This window comes from Chinchilla lanigera, unplaced genomic scaffold, assembly GCF_000276665.1.
Source record: "Chinchilla lanigera isolate Chin_1 unplaced genomic scaffold, ChiLan1.0 scaffold00174, whole genome shotgun sequence".
NCBI lineage: Eukaryota > Metazoa > Chordata > Mammalia > Rodentia > Chinchillidae > Chinchilla > Chinchilla lanigera.
Window position 1 is genome coordinate 60481 of NW_004955575.1, and position 17633 is coordinate 78113.

The 17633-nt window shown below is 42.0% G+C and overlaps 2 protein-coding genes across 2 annotated transcripts in view; both read right to left on the reverse strand.

The window, feature by feature from the left end:
* Positions 1-601: 601 nt before the first annotated feature.
* Positions 602-17633, reverse strand: part of Ak6 (adenylate kinase 6) — a 17334-nt gene continuing 302 nt past the window's right edge. Inside the window, exons 2-5 of the mRNA XM_005413912.2 lie at positions 15700-15792; positions 6510-6568; positions 6259-6404; positions 602-1010 (exon numbers count right to left, since the gene is read on the reverse strand). Of these exons, the coding sequence (XP_005413969.1) occupies positions 818-1010; positions 6259-6404; positions 6510-6568; positions 15700-15792 (491 nt within the window). The 3' untranslated portion in view covers positions 602-817. The remainder of the gene's footprint in view (positions 1011-6258; positions 6405-6509; positions 6569-15699; positions 15793-17633) is intronic.
* Positions 14026-15792, reverse strand: Taf9 (TAF9 RNA polymerase II, TATA box binding protein (TBP)-associated factor, 32kDa). Its single transcript, XM_013509601.1, has 2 exons — positions 15700-15792; positions 14026-15056 (listed from the first exon to the last, which is right to left on the reverse strand). The coding sequence occupies exon 2, from the start codon at positions 15037-15039 to the stop codon at positions 14248-14250; it is 792 nt and encodes a 263-aa protein (XP_013365055.1). The 5' UTR covers positions 15040-15056; positions 15700-15792; the 3' UTR covers positions 14026-14247.

Genomic DNA, 17633 nt, shown 5'->3' on the forward strand with positions numbered 1-17633 from the left:
CATGTGCCCGGGACCCTCCAGAAGAATTGTTATAGTTCAAGACCAGCCTGGGCTACAAAGTGAGCTCAAGGCTAGCCTGAACTGCATAGCAAGACTCTATCTCAAAAAAGACCAAAAAAAAAGAAATACTGAGATACTCCAGTGCTTTTGATAGGCTTTTTCCTCATTATAATTCCTTTAGAGTCGCTGTGGTGCCACCTACTGGAGACCATATGCCGTGGCCAATATGGCACTGGCCCTTAGAGGCCATGTGCTAAGCCCCATCCTTCTTCCCCTGAGTCAAATCACGACTTCCTACTCCCCTTTTTGCAATAGCCTGTTTCATTTTACCATGCTCCCACCCAATGCTGGCATGCCACATCAACTGGTCCACCCCCTAAACCCCGCCTCCAACCTGACCATATTTAACCATTGTTCTCTGGCCACGCCCCTCAGAAGATCCACCCCCGTACTCCTCCCCTCTGTGGTCTTCTCCATGCCCTGCAATAAAGACATTTTCTTGTTTTATTACTTTTTGCACCATCGGCCAACACCTTTCAGCTTTATCTTTAGCATTTAGGAGATCAACTACATTTTCTTCTGTAATAAACTTAAAAGATACTACCCATTTGATCATATTTATTGTTCAGTAACTGATAAGAATTTCAATGCTTTATAATAGTTATATTTGTTATATCTGTGATTACCTAACTTTCTCACGGAGAAAAGGAAACCCAGGCATAAAAATGCCTCCTGGGCTTTCAACACAGTTTGGCTTTTACAGATGCCTGGGGGTGTCGTCTCTGAAGTGGGCAGAGAGGCGGGGCTAAGAGCCTGGTCACGGGTTGTGATCTTTGACCCACTGCTCAATCCATCCCAAGATCTGGTTTATGTTCTCCTCTAGCTCCTCAGGCGTATTGCTGGGCAGCTGGTGCACAACGTCCTCCTTGTATGACAACATGGCCTCTTCATAGAGGACTTGAAAAATCTCGCACTCGATATTGTCTCCTAGTTTCTTCTCGTTATAACCCCTAGAAGGCAAAGAGAGGTGAAGTAAACAACAAACCCAAACTGAATGGTATTACCTACAGTTCTAGCTTTTCGAAACGTACCAGAACCTGAACCATTTATTTACTTACTTAGCAGAACTAGGGATGGAACCCAGGGCCTTTGCAATGAGTTACATCCCCAACCTGTTATTATTTTTATTTTTAGAGAGACACAGTCTCACTAACTCGCTAAATTGCCCAGCCTGGGCTCAAACTTTGGACCTCCTGCCTCAGCCTCCCAGGTTGCTGGGCTTACAGGTATGCACCATAGTGCCCAGCTCACTTTTTTTAAACACATGAAAAATCACCCATGTCAGGTGTGGTGGTGCCTGCCTCTAATCCCAGCACTTGGGAGGCTGAGGTAGGAGGACTGTTGTGAATTCAAGGCCAGCTTGGACTGCATAGTGAGACCCTGTCTCAACAGAAAAAGAAACAAAGAAAAATTACCCCAAATTATTTCTCACCATCTCTTTACCTAGATAAAACAAGGTAGCACCCATAAATATAAGAAACTTCTTTGACAAAAAGGCTAAACTAAGAATTATGAAACTAAAATTTAGGTTGGTCCAAAGTCTTGTGCAGTTGTTGACCACTCCAATACCTATTATCAAACTGGTACCTACCTACCACAAGTCAAATTCTCAGCTATCATATAAGGACTATAACAATGGTTCTAGATTCTAAAAGAATTAAGATAAAATAGGTAGGATATATAAAATGAATTATATATGATAAATTAATTTTTGTCATCTTTAGGCAAATATGTAAATTAGCTCAGTTAAAAATTCAACTCCAGGCCCCAGAGGCAGTCAAGTCTGGACTAAAATGTAAGCCAAAATAAACCTCTCTTCCTTAAAAAAAAAAAAAAATCAATTTCTTCTGGGTTTGCTGTAATGCCAGCATTCTGGGAGGCTGAGGCAGGGAGATTGTAAATTTGAGCCAAGCCTGAGTAATTTAGCAACATACTAAGAGCCTGTCTAAAAAAAAAACAAAAAACAAAAAACTCCCACAGATTGAGTAAACCTTATAACAATCAACAATTGTGGCACAGCACTTGCTTCTACAACTTGCTTGAGACCTAGGTTCAATCTTGAGCACCACAAAAAAAAAAAAGAAAAAGAAAAAAAAAAACTCTGGGTAAAGGATCTGAACAGATAATGTCTCTAAAAAAGATACACAAATGGCCAATAGGCATATGAAAATAATGCTCTACATTCTTTTATTTTAGTTTTTTTTTTTTTTTTTTTTTTTTTTTTTTTTTTAAGACAGAGACTTGCTATGTAGCCCAGGCTGGCCTTGAACTTGTGGTGATCCTTCCATCACAACCTCCCAAACACTGAGATTACAAACCTGCACCACCAGGCCTGATGGAAACATTATTAACTATCAAGGGAATACAAAGCAGAACCACGGTGAAATACTACTCCATATCCACTAGCATGACTGCATCCTAAAGACAAACAACAGATGCTGGCTGGTACGGGTGTGGAAAACCAGAGCCCTTATACATATCAGTGGTGCGGTCACTTTGCAACCTGATAGCTTTTTAAAAGGTTAAATGCCATGTTTCCATAGTACCCAGCTATTAAAGTCCTAGGTATATAGCCAAGGCAAATAGACACATATGCCCCCACGGAAGATGTGCACTGATGTTTATAGCAGCAATATTTATAATAGACATGGTGGAAACAACACAACTGTCCATGGATTAAATTAACACTTTTACTCATAAAAAGAAATGAAATAGAACCTTGAAAACACTATGGTAAGATGGGACCACATCTTGTATCATTCATTTCTATGAAATGTCTAGTACAGGCAAATCAGAGGAAAAGAAAGCAGATTATTGAGTGCCCGGGCCTAGGAGCCTGAAGAAATGCTGAGACACACTAATGGGTGTAAGGTTTCTTTCTGAGGTAACAAACATTTCCTAAAATTGTAGCAGTGATAGCACAACTTTGTAATATCCTAAAAGCAAATGAGTTTCACATTTCGAATGAGGAAAGTGTATGGTGTGAGAGATGCAGTTCAACAACATCTTTTTAAAAAGGTGATTAGCAGCCATGCGTGGTGGCACCAGCCTGTAATCCCAGCACCCAGGAGGCTGAGGCAGGAGGAAGGGAGGATCACCAAGTTCGAGCCCAGCTAGGCTACACACAGACACTCTCAAAACAAAACAAAACAAACAAACAAAAAAGTGATTAGCTCTTTCCATCCAAGATGCCGGGGAAAGAAGGCCGCAACTCTTGCTGTCTGGGAGTAGGAGGCCAAGAAGGTGGTAAATCTCCTGCCTGAGAAATGCCCAAAGACCTTGGCACTGGACAGGTCATCCAGCCCAAGAGGGACACCCCCTGTTGTGTCAGAACGCCCCACTGTGACACCAGCTACAGAGGGCAAGGGCCACCCGTCTGAGCAGCTGAAAGGGGCTCCTGTGATTGACCAGTTCTCTGGGCCCAGACTGTCCAACAGCTACCACTGCTTGCGCTCCCCCACGTGCACAGACCAGAGACAAGCAAGAGAAGACACAGCCCCAGGCTGAGAAGAAAGCTGCTAGCAAAGGGGACATGTCCACTAAGGGATCCCCAGTCTTCAGCAGGTGCAACACTGCCCCGCCCTGTGGGCAACGGGAAGGCTCGTCTAGTGTTGATCACACAGGGCACAAGTACTCTGTTGAGCCGGGCATGTTCCTGCCTGCCCTGGGTCACAGCATGGGGTCCCCTACTGCCTCACCTCCGGTAAGGCTGGTGGGGGCGTCCGGGACACAGGAAGCTATGCACACTGCGGCCTCCCCACAGGCCAGCTCGGAAGGCAGAGGCTCTGGCAAGCTGGTGGGAATCATGGCAGGTATGTTGGCATGTGCCGTCACTGGACAGGCTACATCCTGCACCCCAAACCTGCAGCTCTTAAGGCAAAGATAAACAATTTGCCACTGAGCTGGATTACATGTACTCAAGTCTTCTGTACATAGAAATAATAAACTGTCCTTAATCCAGTATAAAACAGGTGATTAACTTGGTAATTTTTTTCAGCGGATAAAAACCAAAAATACTGACTAGCTCTCTCAGTTTTTTTTTTTTTTTTGTACCAGAAATCAAACTCAGGACCTTGAGCTTGACAGACAGGCACTGTGCCGCTGAGCTGTATCACCAGCCCTCTCACAACTTGTTAAATACCGTGCTCTTAGCTATTTAAATAAAACAGTAGTTTTTTAATCACAATTTTAAATTCTCTTTATTGAAAAAGGTATATGAACCATACAGTCTGTACTATTTCTCTACTTGAAGAAAAAAAATTTCTCTTTTTTGCCTAACACTGAGCTACAACCCCTCAGCCCCAGTGCTCAAAAAACTTCAATGACTTTTCCCTACCTAAAGAAAAGAGTAAAGTTTTAGGCCTATCCTCAACCTAATTTTCCCTCCATATTTGCTACTACAGTCCTTTGTCCAAAGCTTTGACAAGTACCTCATCCAACCGTGGTCAGAGCTGACCACACTCAATGAGAACTGCACGCTCTGTACCTGACTCCATGCAAAATCCTTCACCTGCTGTTTAAGATCGCTTAGTAAAAAAAAAAAGATTGCTTAGTAGCCCTCTACAGTCCCCATAGGCCCACAGTGTGGATCAAAGCACAGCAACGAAGCACAGTGGAAAAAGCTTTTGTCTAAAATTTTGTTTTTCTGAGCTGGGCCTGGTGGTCCATGCCTATGATCCCAGCACTTGTGAGGCTGAGGCAGGAGTTCAAGGCCAGCCTGGGCAATTTATAACTTAGCACTTAAACTCTATCTCAAAATAAAAAAATAAAAGGTCCAGGGATGTAGCTCAGAGCAAAAATCCCTGAGTTCCAGTACTGCCAGCAAAACAAACAAATAAATAGTTTCTCTGTCTGGGTGTGGTGGCAAGCACCTGTAATCCCAGCACTCTGAGGCAGAGGCAGGAGGATCGCTACGAGTAGAGGCCAAGCTAGACTATATAATGAGCTTAAGGCCAGCCTAAACTACATGCTGAGACCCTGTCTCAAAAAACCAAAAAAGTTTCTCTGGTTTAATCTGGTGTTCTGGTGGAATCAACTCAAAGATATTTTAAAGATTGAAAATTTTTTATTTATTTTGTTAGTTTTTCATAAGTTTGCCCATTCCTCTTGTGAAGAAAAAATGTTTTGAAAAAGAATGGGGAATGAGCCCAAAGCCCTTGGAACAAAGCAAAACCCCAACCCCTGGTATTTATTTATTTATTTTGAGACAGGGTCTCACTAAATTGTCCAGGCAGGACTTCAACATGTGATCCTCCTGCTTCATCCTCCATAGGCTAGGATCACAGGCGTGTGCCATCATGTCCAGTTTCACGTGAGCTTACGGGTGATGTTTAAGCAAATGATGTTAGTGGCTTGGCTCTTTACCTAGGAAGAAAAGGACTTTTTTCCTTTTATCAAGGAAAAAGCACAGGTAAATGGGGTTTCTATAGAGCAGTGATGGTGAACCTTTTAGAGACGAGTGCCCAAACTGCAACCCAAATCCCACTTATTTATCACAAAGGGCCAACACTGCAATTACTAAATTTGAACACTTGGTGGTACAAGCTTGTAAACCCAGCACTTGGGAGGCTGAGGGACAAGGACCGCTGCAAGAGTTCGAGACCAGCCTGGGCTACAAAGTGAGTTCAAGGCCAGCCTGAACTGCACAGTGAGACCCTGTCTCAAAATGGAAAAAAGACCAAAAACAAAAGGCCAAAAAAAAACCCACCTAGAATACTGAGGTTTTAGTTTAGAAAAAACAACTGCTACATTAACATCTTTTGCCTTAAAATAAAAACAATAATACACATACCACAGGTTCGCCACCAGTGCTACGGAACATTATTTTTTGGACCCAGTTGTTAAATGAGATGCTCATTTACTCAGTACTTGCCTGGGTCTTTATAAATGTACATATCTGTCTACTGTCAGAGTGGTAGTGCCACATAGATTGGGTTTTTATTTTTAATTTATTTTGTTTTTTGTTTTTTGAGATAGGATATTGTTATATAGTGCAGGCTGGCCTTGAATTTTCCTTGAGCCTGCAGTCCTGCCTTCCCAGAGTGCTGGGATCACCAGCACGCTCCACCACACCCAGCCCTCACGGATTTGGTTTACAACAGTGAACCAAACAAACTACTCACAACTTCCAAAAGTGCCCCTATTCACGTAGTACTGGCCAGTTCAGGGATCTCAAAAAAAGTTTATGCTTTCTCTTACCTTGTTTCAAGTCTTTTGTACAATATACTATTATCTGTTCTCAGCACAAAAACTGCATGAAACCACCGTTCAGGAAAGAAATCACAACCATGGTAGTCAACAATAACTCCGCCTTCTGTCACCTGGTTCTCTAACTCATCAACAACCTGTAAGAGAGGTTAAAAAACAAAGATGAATGTTCCCTAAGAAAACTGAGGTCAACATCTCTGTTAAATTCAACAAATGCATATTTTATGCAAAGTCATACTTACTTTTTCTTCATCTAAAATGGGACAGTCATACTCTTCATCATAGCCATTATACAATGCCCCTAAAAGAGATTTATATTAGCTCATTGAAATAGTGCTTTCTCAGTAACTTTCACTAATTTTCTTTCTTTCTTTTCTTTTTTTTTTTTTTTTGTCTTTTTGAGACAGGATCTCACTATGCAGTTCAGGCTGGCCTTGAGCTCACTTTGTAGCCTAGGCTGGTCTCGAACTCACAGCTATCCTCCTGCCTCAGCCTCCTGAGTGCTGGGATTACAGGTGTGCACCACCACAGCCAGCCACTTTCACTAATTTTTAATTCATTTTAGACTTCAGGAAATATATCACCAATCATTCTTTGAGATTCTTTTAGTGCAAAAGGCAGCACTAATACAATAGATGTTACATGGACATCAAATATAAAAACCAATACAAAAAATAATGTCTAAGCTGGGTATAGTGGCACACGCCTGTAGTCCCAGCACTCGGGAGGCTGAGGCAGGAGGATCGTTGCAAGTTTGAGGCCAGCCTGGGCTACAAAGTGAGTTCAAGGCCAGCCTGAACTGCATAGTGAGACCCTGCCTCAAAAAGAAAATACTGTAATAATAATAACAATAATAAAGTCCGGGAAGCCAGGTGTGATGGCACACACCTGTAATCCCAGCACTCTGGAGGCTGAGACAGGAGGATTATTGCGAGTTTGAGACCAGCCTGGGCTACAAAGTGAGCTCAAGTCCAGCCTGAACTGCATAGCGAGACCCTGTCTCAAAAAGACAAGAAAAAAAAAAAAAAGTCCAGGAAAACTGGGTAATAATAGAGCTGAAACTTCTTTCTGATAGTGCAATGAAACTCAGAGTCCCAAAATTCAAAGCCCCAGTCCAAAACTGGGCGTCTGAGATACACACACACTTCTCAGATGAAGAAAGACAAACAGCAAATAAATATATGAAAAAATGTTTAACATTTCTGGTCATTCGAGAGATGCAAATGAAAACAACACTGAGATTCCATCTCACTCCAGAAAGAATGGCTACTGTCAAGAAATCATCCAAATGCTGGAGGAACTGTGGGGAAAAAGGAACCCTTCTCCACTGTTGGTGGGAGTGTAGACTGGTGCAACCACCATGGAAATCAGTGTGTAGAACCCTCTAGGACTAGAGGTCCCATTTGACCTAGCTATTCCCCTTCTTGGTATCTTCCCAAAAAAATTAAAAGCATCATACCACAGTGATATATGCACACCCATGTTTACAGCAGCACAGTTTGTAATAGCTAAATCTTGGAAGCAGCCCAAATGCCCATCAATTGAGGAATGCATAAAGAAGCAGTGGTGCTTTTATACAATGGAGTACTACTCAGCCATAAAGGATAAACTTGAGACATTTCTAGCTAAAAGGATGCACCTTGAGATCATAGTCCTAAGTGAAATAAATTGGACAAACATGTTTAAATACTCCATTGTTTCTCTGGTGTGAGAAACTGAAAGTGTAAATAAGGACCAAAATGTAGGATATTGGAAAATGGGAAGAAAATGTTCAAATGAAACTTCTTTATCATACTGGAGATTGACCTCTACCACTGAGCTGTATCCTTAGTACTTTTTAAATTTTATTTTTGAGATGCCGTCTTGTTAAATTGACCGGGCTGGCCTCAAACTCTTGATCTTCCAGCCTTAGCCTCTGAAGTATCTGAAACTTTTCAATTTTAAAGATAAAACCAACTAAAGAGAATGAATAGCCAGCCACACTGGATTGTGTGGCTTGTAAGAGACGGTAATGCTTTTTGCTGTGGTTGAGCTATAGACTGGTGGGAACAGGAAACATGTGGATAGATACAAACACCTTTACACACATTAAGAGCAGATTAAATTCCAAATTCACTAGGTCAAGGAGATGACACACTAAAGCGACCCCAGGCTCGTGATTCTGAATGTACAAACCTCCTGCGACTGAGCTCATGTTTTCATGAAGGTTAAGAGCAGTAAATATACAGATGCCACTGAACTGATTTCTAGTACTCACAAGTGTCATTGCTCTCAGGAGCTGAAGGCTTGGGCAAGCCTAGTGTTGCATACCTGTAATCCCAGGATGCCCAGAGGCTGAGGCAGAAGGATCAAAAGTTATAGCCCACCCTAGAAAATTTTGTGAGATCTTAACTCAAAGGATGAAAAGAGGGGTGGGGTTATAGCTCAGAGCAAAAGCCCTGGGTTCAAGCAGATAGTAAGATACCACCAAAAAAAGGAGATAGCATAGACTAGCAGTGCATGGTAAGTGCTCACATATGTAGGAGTAAAGTGTAAGAACCAGAATTCAAAGTTGTCTGCAACAGACACAGAGATGAGAAAAAAAAGTGAAATTTAGTTGGCTTCAATACATTTTTAAAATGTATTTAGAATAGTATCTTACTATCCACAGGGGATTGCTCTAAATTTCCCTAGTGGTCATCTCTTATATAAAATGATGTAGTATTTGCATATAATCTACTAACATCCTCTAGATTACTAAAATACCGCAAAAAACATAAATAGTTCTTATACTATATTGTTTAAGGAAAAATGTCTTTGTTCAGTACAGATAAACAAATGTTTTAAATACTTTTGAGACAGGATCTTACTATGTTGCCAGGCTGGTCTCAAACTCCTAGACTCAAGAGATCCTCCTGCCTCAGCCTCCTGAAGTAGTTGGTTCTGCAGGTGTGTGCCACTGCCCCTGCTTTTTTTTTTTTTTTTTTAATACTTTCGATTCACATTTGACTCTTTGGGTGCAGAACCCCTCGATACAGATAGCCAGCTGACTTTTTTTTTTAAACAATACCATTAAATATAAGAATATCTATAACTGATCCCATATTATGTAGTAGTAAATACTTAAGCATTTACTCAAGATTACACTGAAATCATTAAAAATATATAGTGTTTAAAGTAGGTATGTGTAGTGGGTTTTTTGTTTTGTTTTTTGGTTTTTTTTTTTTTGGAGGTACTGGCCCTCACACTGAGCTACATCCCCAGGGCATTTTTTATCCAATGTTGCAAAAAAAGAAAAAGTTTACAATAAAATGGGAGGATAAACCACTCCCTGGAAAGTTTGGACAAACAACTGCATTTTACTGGAGGAGGAAACTCCTAAGGAAAACTTGAGGCAGTAAGCCAGGGGAAGAAAGTGGCAAGGACTATTTTAACCTGAGAAAAGATGTTCAGAGTGGGAGACCCCAGGGACAATAGGCCTTTTCAAGGGAGGACAATCTTTCAGAACAATGAGAAAATAAATAGGTGCAAAGGGGTTAAGCAAGCTGAGGTCAGATCAAAAGACTTTCAAAGCTAAATGAAGGAGCTGGGACTTTAGCCTAAGGTAAGGAAGTTCCTGGAAGCATTTTAAATATAAGATGTGATGAGCTTCAAATTTTTAAAAAATCATTTTGGTTTGTGGGTGGAGGACGAGTTGGACAGAAGCAAGTCCAGAAGCTGCAGGAGACCACCTGGAGTTATTGCAGTGAGGACTCCCAGCTGCCCTGAGCAGTGGCGGGAGCAGAAGGAGCAGTTAACCCTGCCTATTGGACTCAGATGAAAATGTGACATCTAACTGGGTCTCCAAGGAGCTGGTAAGGCAGACGGAGCTGGGCATCTCCTGGCAAAGAGTATGGTATAGAGGCAGAGGCAAGAGGGGTGCAATGGTGCAGGCTGTAATCCCAGTACTCTGGGAGGCTGAGGCAGGATTGTATGTTCAAACCTATACAGTTTAGTAAGATCCTCTCTCAAAAATTTTTAAAAATGGGCTGCAGATGTAACCCAGTGTGAATGCTTTCAGTTGAATCCCCAGTACTGGAAAAAAAAAAAAAATTCCCAGTGTGTTTGAGAACAGTGTACAGGGCCGGAACATAGCTCAGAGGCATAAGCACCTGCCTGGCAAGAGCAAAGTCCTGTGTTCCATAAGGGCGAGCAGCTGAGGTAGGGCTGAATGAAGGTAAAACATAGAACGTTTATACAGGTTACAGCAGAAGAGAGTTCAAATCCTATCACTCTTCCTCCGCCCCACTTTTTTATAAGGAAGTAATTAGTATAAGGAGGGAAACTATATTGATGAGATTTTTTTTTTTTTTAAAGATAGAATCTCACTATGTAGTTCAGGCTGGCCTTGAATTCATTATATAAACCAGCTGGCCTTGAACTTGTGGCAATTCTCCTGCTTCAGCCTCCCAAGTGCTGGAATTATAGGCGGGCACCACCATGCCTGGCTGTAGTGAAGAGATCAATAGAAATTTGGGCACAGTAACAATGGCTGTGAGGATGAGAGGGGAATACTGTACAGAGGATTCAGAAAAACTATCAACATGCGGAGGCCCAGTGGATCTGTGCAGAGTGAGCATCTGTGTGTGTGAAGGAGCCAGGAGCGCGCAAGTACTCAAGGACAACTTCAAAGCGTGGGTTTCAAATGTGTGAATTTGGTCATTTGTGTGTGGGAACTAAGCAGATGGCTACAGTTTGAGGGTGTCTTAAAATTGGACCGTTATATTTGGTTTCTTTCTTTCTTTTTGCAGTACTGGGGATCAAAACCAGGATGTCATATAGGCTGGCCAAGCACCACCACTGGGCTACACTTCAAGCCCTTTTCATTGAGACAGGGTCTCACTGAGTTGCCCAGGCTGGCCTTGACCATGCACTCCTGCCTCAGCCTCCCAAGAAGCTGGGATTACAGGTGTGCACTACTGCCTCCATGAAATTGGGCTGTTCTAAAGACTAACCTGGGCAACTTAGTGAGACCCTGTGACAAAATAAGAATTCTAAAAGAGTGGAGATGTAGCACAGTGGTAGAGCACCTGACGAGCACGTGTGAAGCCCCAGGCTCAATCCTTAGCACTGCGCGCACGCACACACACACACATGCAGCTTAGTGGTAGAGCATGCACACATACCCAAGGTCCTGGCTGTTCTATACCTCTATTTGAAATGGGCCAACATCACTGCATTACTTTGCCTTGAGCAGTGTATGCCTACCTCAGAGTTAGGGACAGGCTGCACACTGATACACTGGTGGCAGAAAGTGAAGGATGCTAGTAAGGCCAAAATAATTGAATATGGGAAAGGACAGCAGATAGGAGGGCTGAGACTGGGACAGTGGGGTAAGCAAAGGATTCTTTGCCATCCCTGACACTTGAGAGGCTGATGGTTGAGTCCAGGAGTGTGTGATTAGTCTGGGCAACACTGTGAGAACTTGAAGTCTGACAAAAAAACCAGAAAGGGGTGGCGGGGTGGTGGGGTGACAGGGATAAGCAGGGAGCGGGAGGGGAGAAGAGAAAGAGGCAGCAGCGGCAGCAGCACTCCGAGTCACGGCACATTCTGAGCTCGTTTTCCTAAGCTTCATTTCCCACCTGTTTTCTCCCATCCTCATTCCATACAGGTAAGAATGATCTCTTACAAATTACACAGCTACTTAACAAGATTACCAGGATGCCAATAAACTCCTTTTTAAAAACAGGTTGCCTGCACACACCGTTAGTAGCAAGTCTGAGCCCCACCTGAACAACTTAGTGAGAGAGACAGTCTCAGCTCACTGTCAAGGCCCCTGGCTGTAGGGGTGGGGTAAGGGTGGAAGACCAGGTTGTTGGGTTTCTTTAAATCTCATTTGTTATAGGATTACAGGCTGACCTGTAAACTGTAGGATGTTTAGCAGACCCTCTGGACTCTACTAGCTAGGTGTAAGTAGCAAACCTTTGTCCCCTCCCTCCACAGCTGCAATAACCACAAAGATCACCCCAATTGAGAACAAACGCTTTATGAAGGACTGCTTCTTTCCTTATTACCACCGTAAAAGAGAAACCAAGGGGCTAAGCATGTAGCTCAGTGGTAGAGTGCATGACTGGCATGTATGAGGCTGTTTGGTTTTTAGCATCATAAAAAAATAAAATTTGAGCTGGATGTGGTGGCACACGCCTGTAATCCCAGCACACTGGAAGGCTGATGCAGAAGGATCACAAATTTAAATCCAGCCTGGGCAACTCAATGAGACCCTGTTTCAAAATTTAAAAGAAGATCTGGGGATTGTAGCTCAGTTAAAGGCCCTGGGTTCAATCCCCAGTATTGGCAAATAAATAAAACACTGATTACATAAAAACTCTGGGGCATCATGAGAAACTTTACCTCATCTAATTTAATCAGACCAGAAAGTCTTTATCTAAAAAAATCAACTTTTTCTTTAAGGCTCAAATCTCATTTCATGAACTAATCTCACCCATGAACTACAAAGAACATGGTTGGAACTATACACACCTAGGGAAAAAAAGGTGCATACAAGCAGGAGACCCAGTGAAGAGGAAAATGAGACTTACATTGCACTCTCCACTCTCGTTCCTCTAAATGATACTCAAGTTAACATTAGACAGCAAGTTCATTAAGTTTAGAGGCCTTAATCTGAGTAAAATTGGATGGAGTGAAACTGACTATACCATTTTGAAATCACGTGTCAAAAACAGTAAAGCTTAATGAGAAACAGGCTGTGCATAGTGGCACAGACCTATAATCATCGTGCTTGGGAGGCTGAGGCAGGAGGATCACTGTGACTTCAAGGGTAGCCTGGGCTACATGTAGAGTTCAAGTCTGAACTGTACAATGAGACCCTGTCTCAAAAAACCCGAAAACAACAAAAACCCCCCACAAAACAATGAGAAACAAAGCCACATTTCATATAGGGACAAATTGGAGAATGAAGGGTTGAGGGTATAGCTCAGTGGTAAAATGTGTGCTTAGCATGCACAAACCCCTGGCTTGGTTCAATCAATAGCACCAAAATAAATATATAAAAATGAAGAATGACTAGCGTTCTTAGGATGCATGTTTCAGAAACTCTACCCTAGATGCTGGAACTGGGATTAAAAATGAGTATGACATTGACTTGCAGCATCAAGTATAACAAAAGACTGGGCAGGCACGGCAGCACATACTTATAACCCTAGTCCTTAGGAAGCTGAGGCAGGAGGATCACCACGAGCTTGAGGCCAACCTAGGCTACATAATGAGTTTAAGGCCAGTCTGAACTATACAGTGAGACCTTGTCTCAAAAAAACAAAATCAAACAAAAACTGAAATAGCAAAACAGAACTGCAAAAAAGGATACTGGGGGGGGGGGGGAACCTTTCTTAATAATGGAACAGGACTGGGAGAAGCCAAGAGTATATAAATATAACCAAAGGAAAAATGTAACTAAAAAGATTTTTTAAAAATGGAACTCCAAGTTGGGCAACTCAAGAAAATAAAATCTAAGTAGATGTAAATTCACTATGAATAAAAATTCTGACCAAATGAGTGGTCTCTCCACAGAGCAGTCTTGCTTATATTTCAGCACTCTCAGAAGGATATCAGAGGAGCAACTTACAGGCCAGAGGTTATGAGCCCAACCTCTAAAGACACTGAGGTGACATTCTACTTGCAAGTAAACAGACAGCAAAAACTTGAATTGCTGCAATCCTTATTTCTCAAAATGAGGGAGAAATTACCTTTAAAAACATAACTGCCAAAGCACCAACAAGCAAATTGATGAACAAAAACTTTATTTTTTACACATAAAGGTTGATGAAAAGCCATTAGTTTCCTATTAAAGAAAACCGAACATTTCCATTAAAAAGAATGGTGTCTAAATTTACTCATTAAGTACTAGTAGCATTTTCTAAAACAGAACTTGAAAACATCCAGCATGCTTAATCTCAGTACAAAGGCTTCAAGACCAAGTACACAAGTTACATGCATCAAGGCAGACTACAAATTATCATAGTCATCATCATCATCGTCATCATCCTCTTCTTCGCGCTTTCTTTTCAGCGCATTTGACGCCTCACTGACAGTATTTTGTGATGATACCATGTTAGTAGTAATAAGAATGTTTTTGGACCCAATTAATGAGGGATTAATCAGAACATTCGGGACTGCTGAAGTTGCAGGAATGGAGGCTTTGACAGCAGGCGCCTGTGAGGCCGGCATCTGTACTGTAAACCTCTGCCCAGTAAGGGACACCGGAGCCCCTACTTTGGCTGAAACAGACATGGCCTGTGGGGTTGGTGTGCCTAGTGTGGGAGTGCTTGGTCTGCTAGCAACTGAACCAACACTCAACCGCGGAACTGTTATTCTTCCCGCAGAAGTAGACGCCTTTTTTTGTAAAGATTTGAGTCTGTAGTTTGGAGCTGTTAAGCAGTATCGATCAGGCGGTAACCTGGGACCTGAATATGGCTTGATCAACGGCAAAGGGGTCTGGTTTCTCTGTCTTGCAATATCTAATAAAAAATCTCTCGGGGGAGGAGAGGTAAAAGACTGGTCAGCTCGACACTGGATTGCCAGTCGCACATCATCTGCATCGACAGTGGCTTTCTTGGCATGGCTTGAGTAAATTTTAGCATCATCTAGAATTGTGGTTACGTATCGGAAGGCAAACTCCAGCATCTGATTTATAACTCTCGGCTCATATTCTGTAATCCCCATATCCTTCAGGATTTGTGCCATCATCTGTGCATCTTTCGGCATGCTCTTGGGAGAAGCCATCTTGCCAGACTCCATGATATCCGCTGATCAGACTTTAGATTGTTTGAAAAAAATATGTACATTAGATCAAACTGAAATAGTCACTTTAGCAGCAACTGTTAGGAACTTAAAATGTCTAAATGTTAAAATTTTTAAAACATACTTAGAATTTATAATATATCTCATCTTTTTAATTGTAATGAGGTATACTTAAAAGTTCCCTTTACTTAAATGTATTGTGTTCCTACTCTGTAATAACTCTAAAATTTAAAAAGCCAAAGACAAAAACAAGTGAGTGAAGAAAAATTAGAATAGGGCAAAAAAATGAAAATATGTATCACTTTACACATGTATGGCACCTGTACCCAGGCATGCAAGCATCAAACTAACCTAAGAAAACACCACAGGACATTATATCCTAGTGCCTGAGTACCATTTCCTACATAAGCTTAGTGCCACCCAACTCAAAATGTTCTCTTCCTTGTATTCAGATTCTATCTATCCTAAGATCGATCATTACTGTTCACAAGAACTAACAGCCATTCTGGGGGTGGGAAAGGAAACAATCAAAATGACCAGGGCACAGCATTGGACCCGTGGTATTTCGTCTTTCCACCGGTCCCCAACAGAGCAAAAATTCCTCAGGAGCAATTGTGTAACCTCTCACAACTCCTATGGTACTCCTACTCCACTTACCTTCTCGAGCTACATCACCCACATTAATGTACTTCAGTCCTGATCTGGATGCGAGTTCTTTGCCTAGTGTGGTCTTTCCAACTCCTGGTGTGCCTGTAAGACAAGCCACAGAGGAACAGTTTGTGAAATATGACTTACTGGATGTCAGCCACCTATGCTCTTAAGGTTCTTAGCAACTTACATGAAAATTTTCCTACCTAGCAAACATATACGAATATATACTATGACTTAAATCAAGTTTCCTAGAGATGACTGGAGGTCAGACTTACTGAGTGTATCTGATTTTCCAAGGGATGAGGCTCAGGCAATTTTGTCATCAATTCTGCTTGCCGTCAACATGGAACTGCCCGGGATTAATTTAAAATTACCCATCTCAAATCAATTAGCATTTATTTGCTTTAATTAAAAAAGATTACAGAAATAAGTAAGGCACGGTGAACAAGCCTGTAGCCTGTAGTCCCAACACTCAGGAGGCTGAGTGGGAGGATTGCCACAAGTTCCAGGCCAGCTTGGGCTATATAGTGAGGTCACAGCCAGCCTTAACTACACAGCAAGATCCTGTCTCAGAAAGAAGAAAAACTATTCTCTTCCTTATTAGGAAGCACTGTAAACCAGCTTTCCACATATTTTTCCAAGTAAGTCTTTTTTTTTTTTTTTTTGTCTTTTTTGAGGCAGGGTCTTGCTATGCAGTTGAGGCTGGCCTGGAGCTCACTTTGTAGCCCAGGCTGGTCTCGAACTCGCAATGATCATCCTGCCTCAGCCTCCCGAGTGCTGGGATTACAGGCGTGTGCCACCACGCCCGGCTCCAAGTAAGTCTTATATGTGTTTGTGTACATATATGACACTGTCCCTACCATTACATATAACGTATACTCTTTTTTTACATAATGGCAATACACTGTTCTTTAGTCTCTCCCTTTTATATCTAATAGTCTAGCAAGCACAAATTCGATTCCTGACACACACACAAAAAAACTGTCAATACTATTCCAAAATATACAATCAAATACATAATTTTCAGTTCATTTTTACTGTCACTGAAACGATTTACCATTATTGTTTGGGGTGTTTTGGTTTTTTGTTTTTTTTTTTGAAACAAGGTTTTGCTGTGTAGTATGGGCCAGCCTTGAACTTGCTAAGTCTGAACTTGGCACGTTTTCCACAAAATGCTGAATTTTCTACAATATGGTTTAATAATAAAAAAACAGGACATCATGTCTAATCATGCGTATCAGTTGATGAAAATGTTCCCTGCACAGAACTTTAAAAGACTATTTATTTGTTGAGTGGTTAAGGCGCAGCACTCAGAGACAGGACTCATATCTCGCTAATTTTATGTTCGTTAAATGATTTAAAAAAAGTTTCGTTTCCACGAAGAAACTTAACTTCTGTTATGACGGCACCTACACCTATTAGATTTTTGCAACAGTGGCGTATGATGCTATTAACTGCTGTAAGTTCGTATTTTCAGAGCTAAATGACCAGCAGTAATTAGGTCGTTACGCAGTACAGTATTATCGTTTCCTTTACTGACAACATACAACTTGAGAATAGCGCCAAAAAAATGAAAGCCCCAAATTAGCACGAAGTCTTCCCGGCACTCCTACATGAGACGTCCAGAAATGCTCAGTAGACGCCTTCACATAAAAAAAAAAAACCCTCTGATACTCAACAAAGGCATACACTTGTGGTAGACTCGTCACGCCACAAACCCCCGAAATCTGATCTGGGATCTGTTTCCAGATGCGAAGGAGAACAGCGAAGAACAGACGGCCCAAGGCGGGAGGCAGCCACCGGCAACAGCTCTAAGGGCCGGACGGCGTCTCACGCCGCCTCGACAGAAGCCCCCAACCCAGCCCCGCCGGCACCAACCGCCTACTTCACACGCAAACAACCCGATTCGGAGAGACTCAGTCGCGGGCCCGAGCAGCGCG

What these genes read in the sequence shown, in the direction of transcription:
- Taf9 (XM_013509601.1), bottom strand. Translation starts at nt 15,039, where the DNA reads ATGGAGTCTGGCAAGATGGCTTCTCCCAAGAGCATGCCGAAAGATGCA.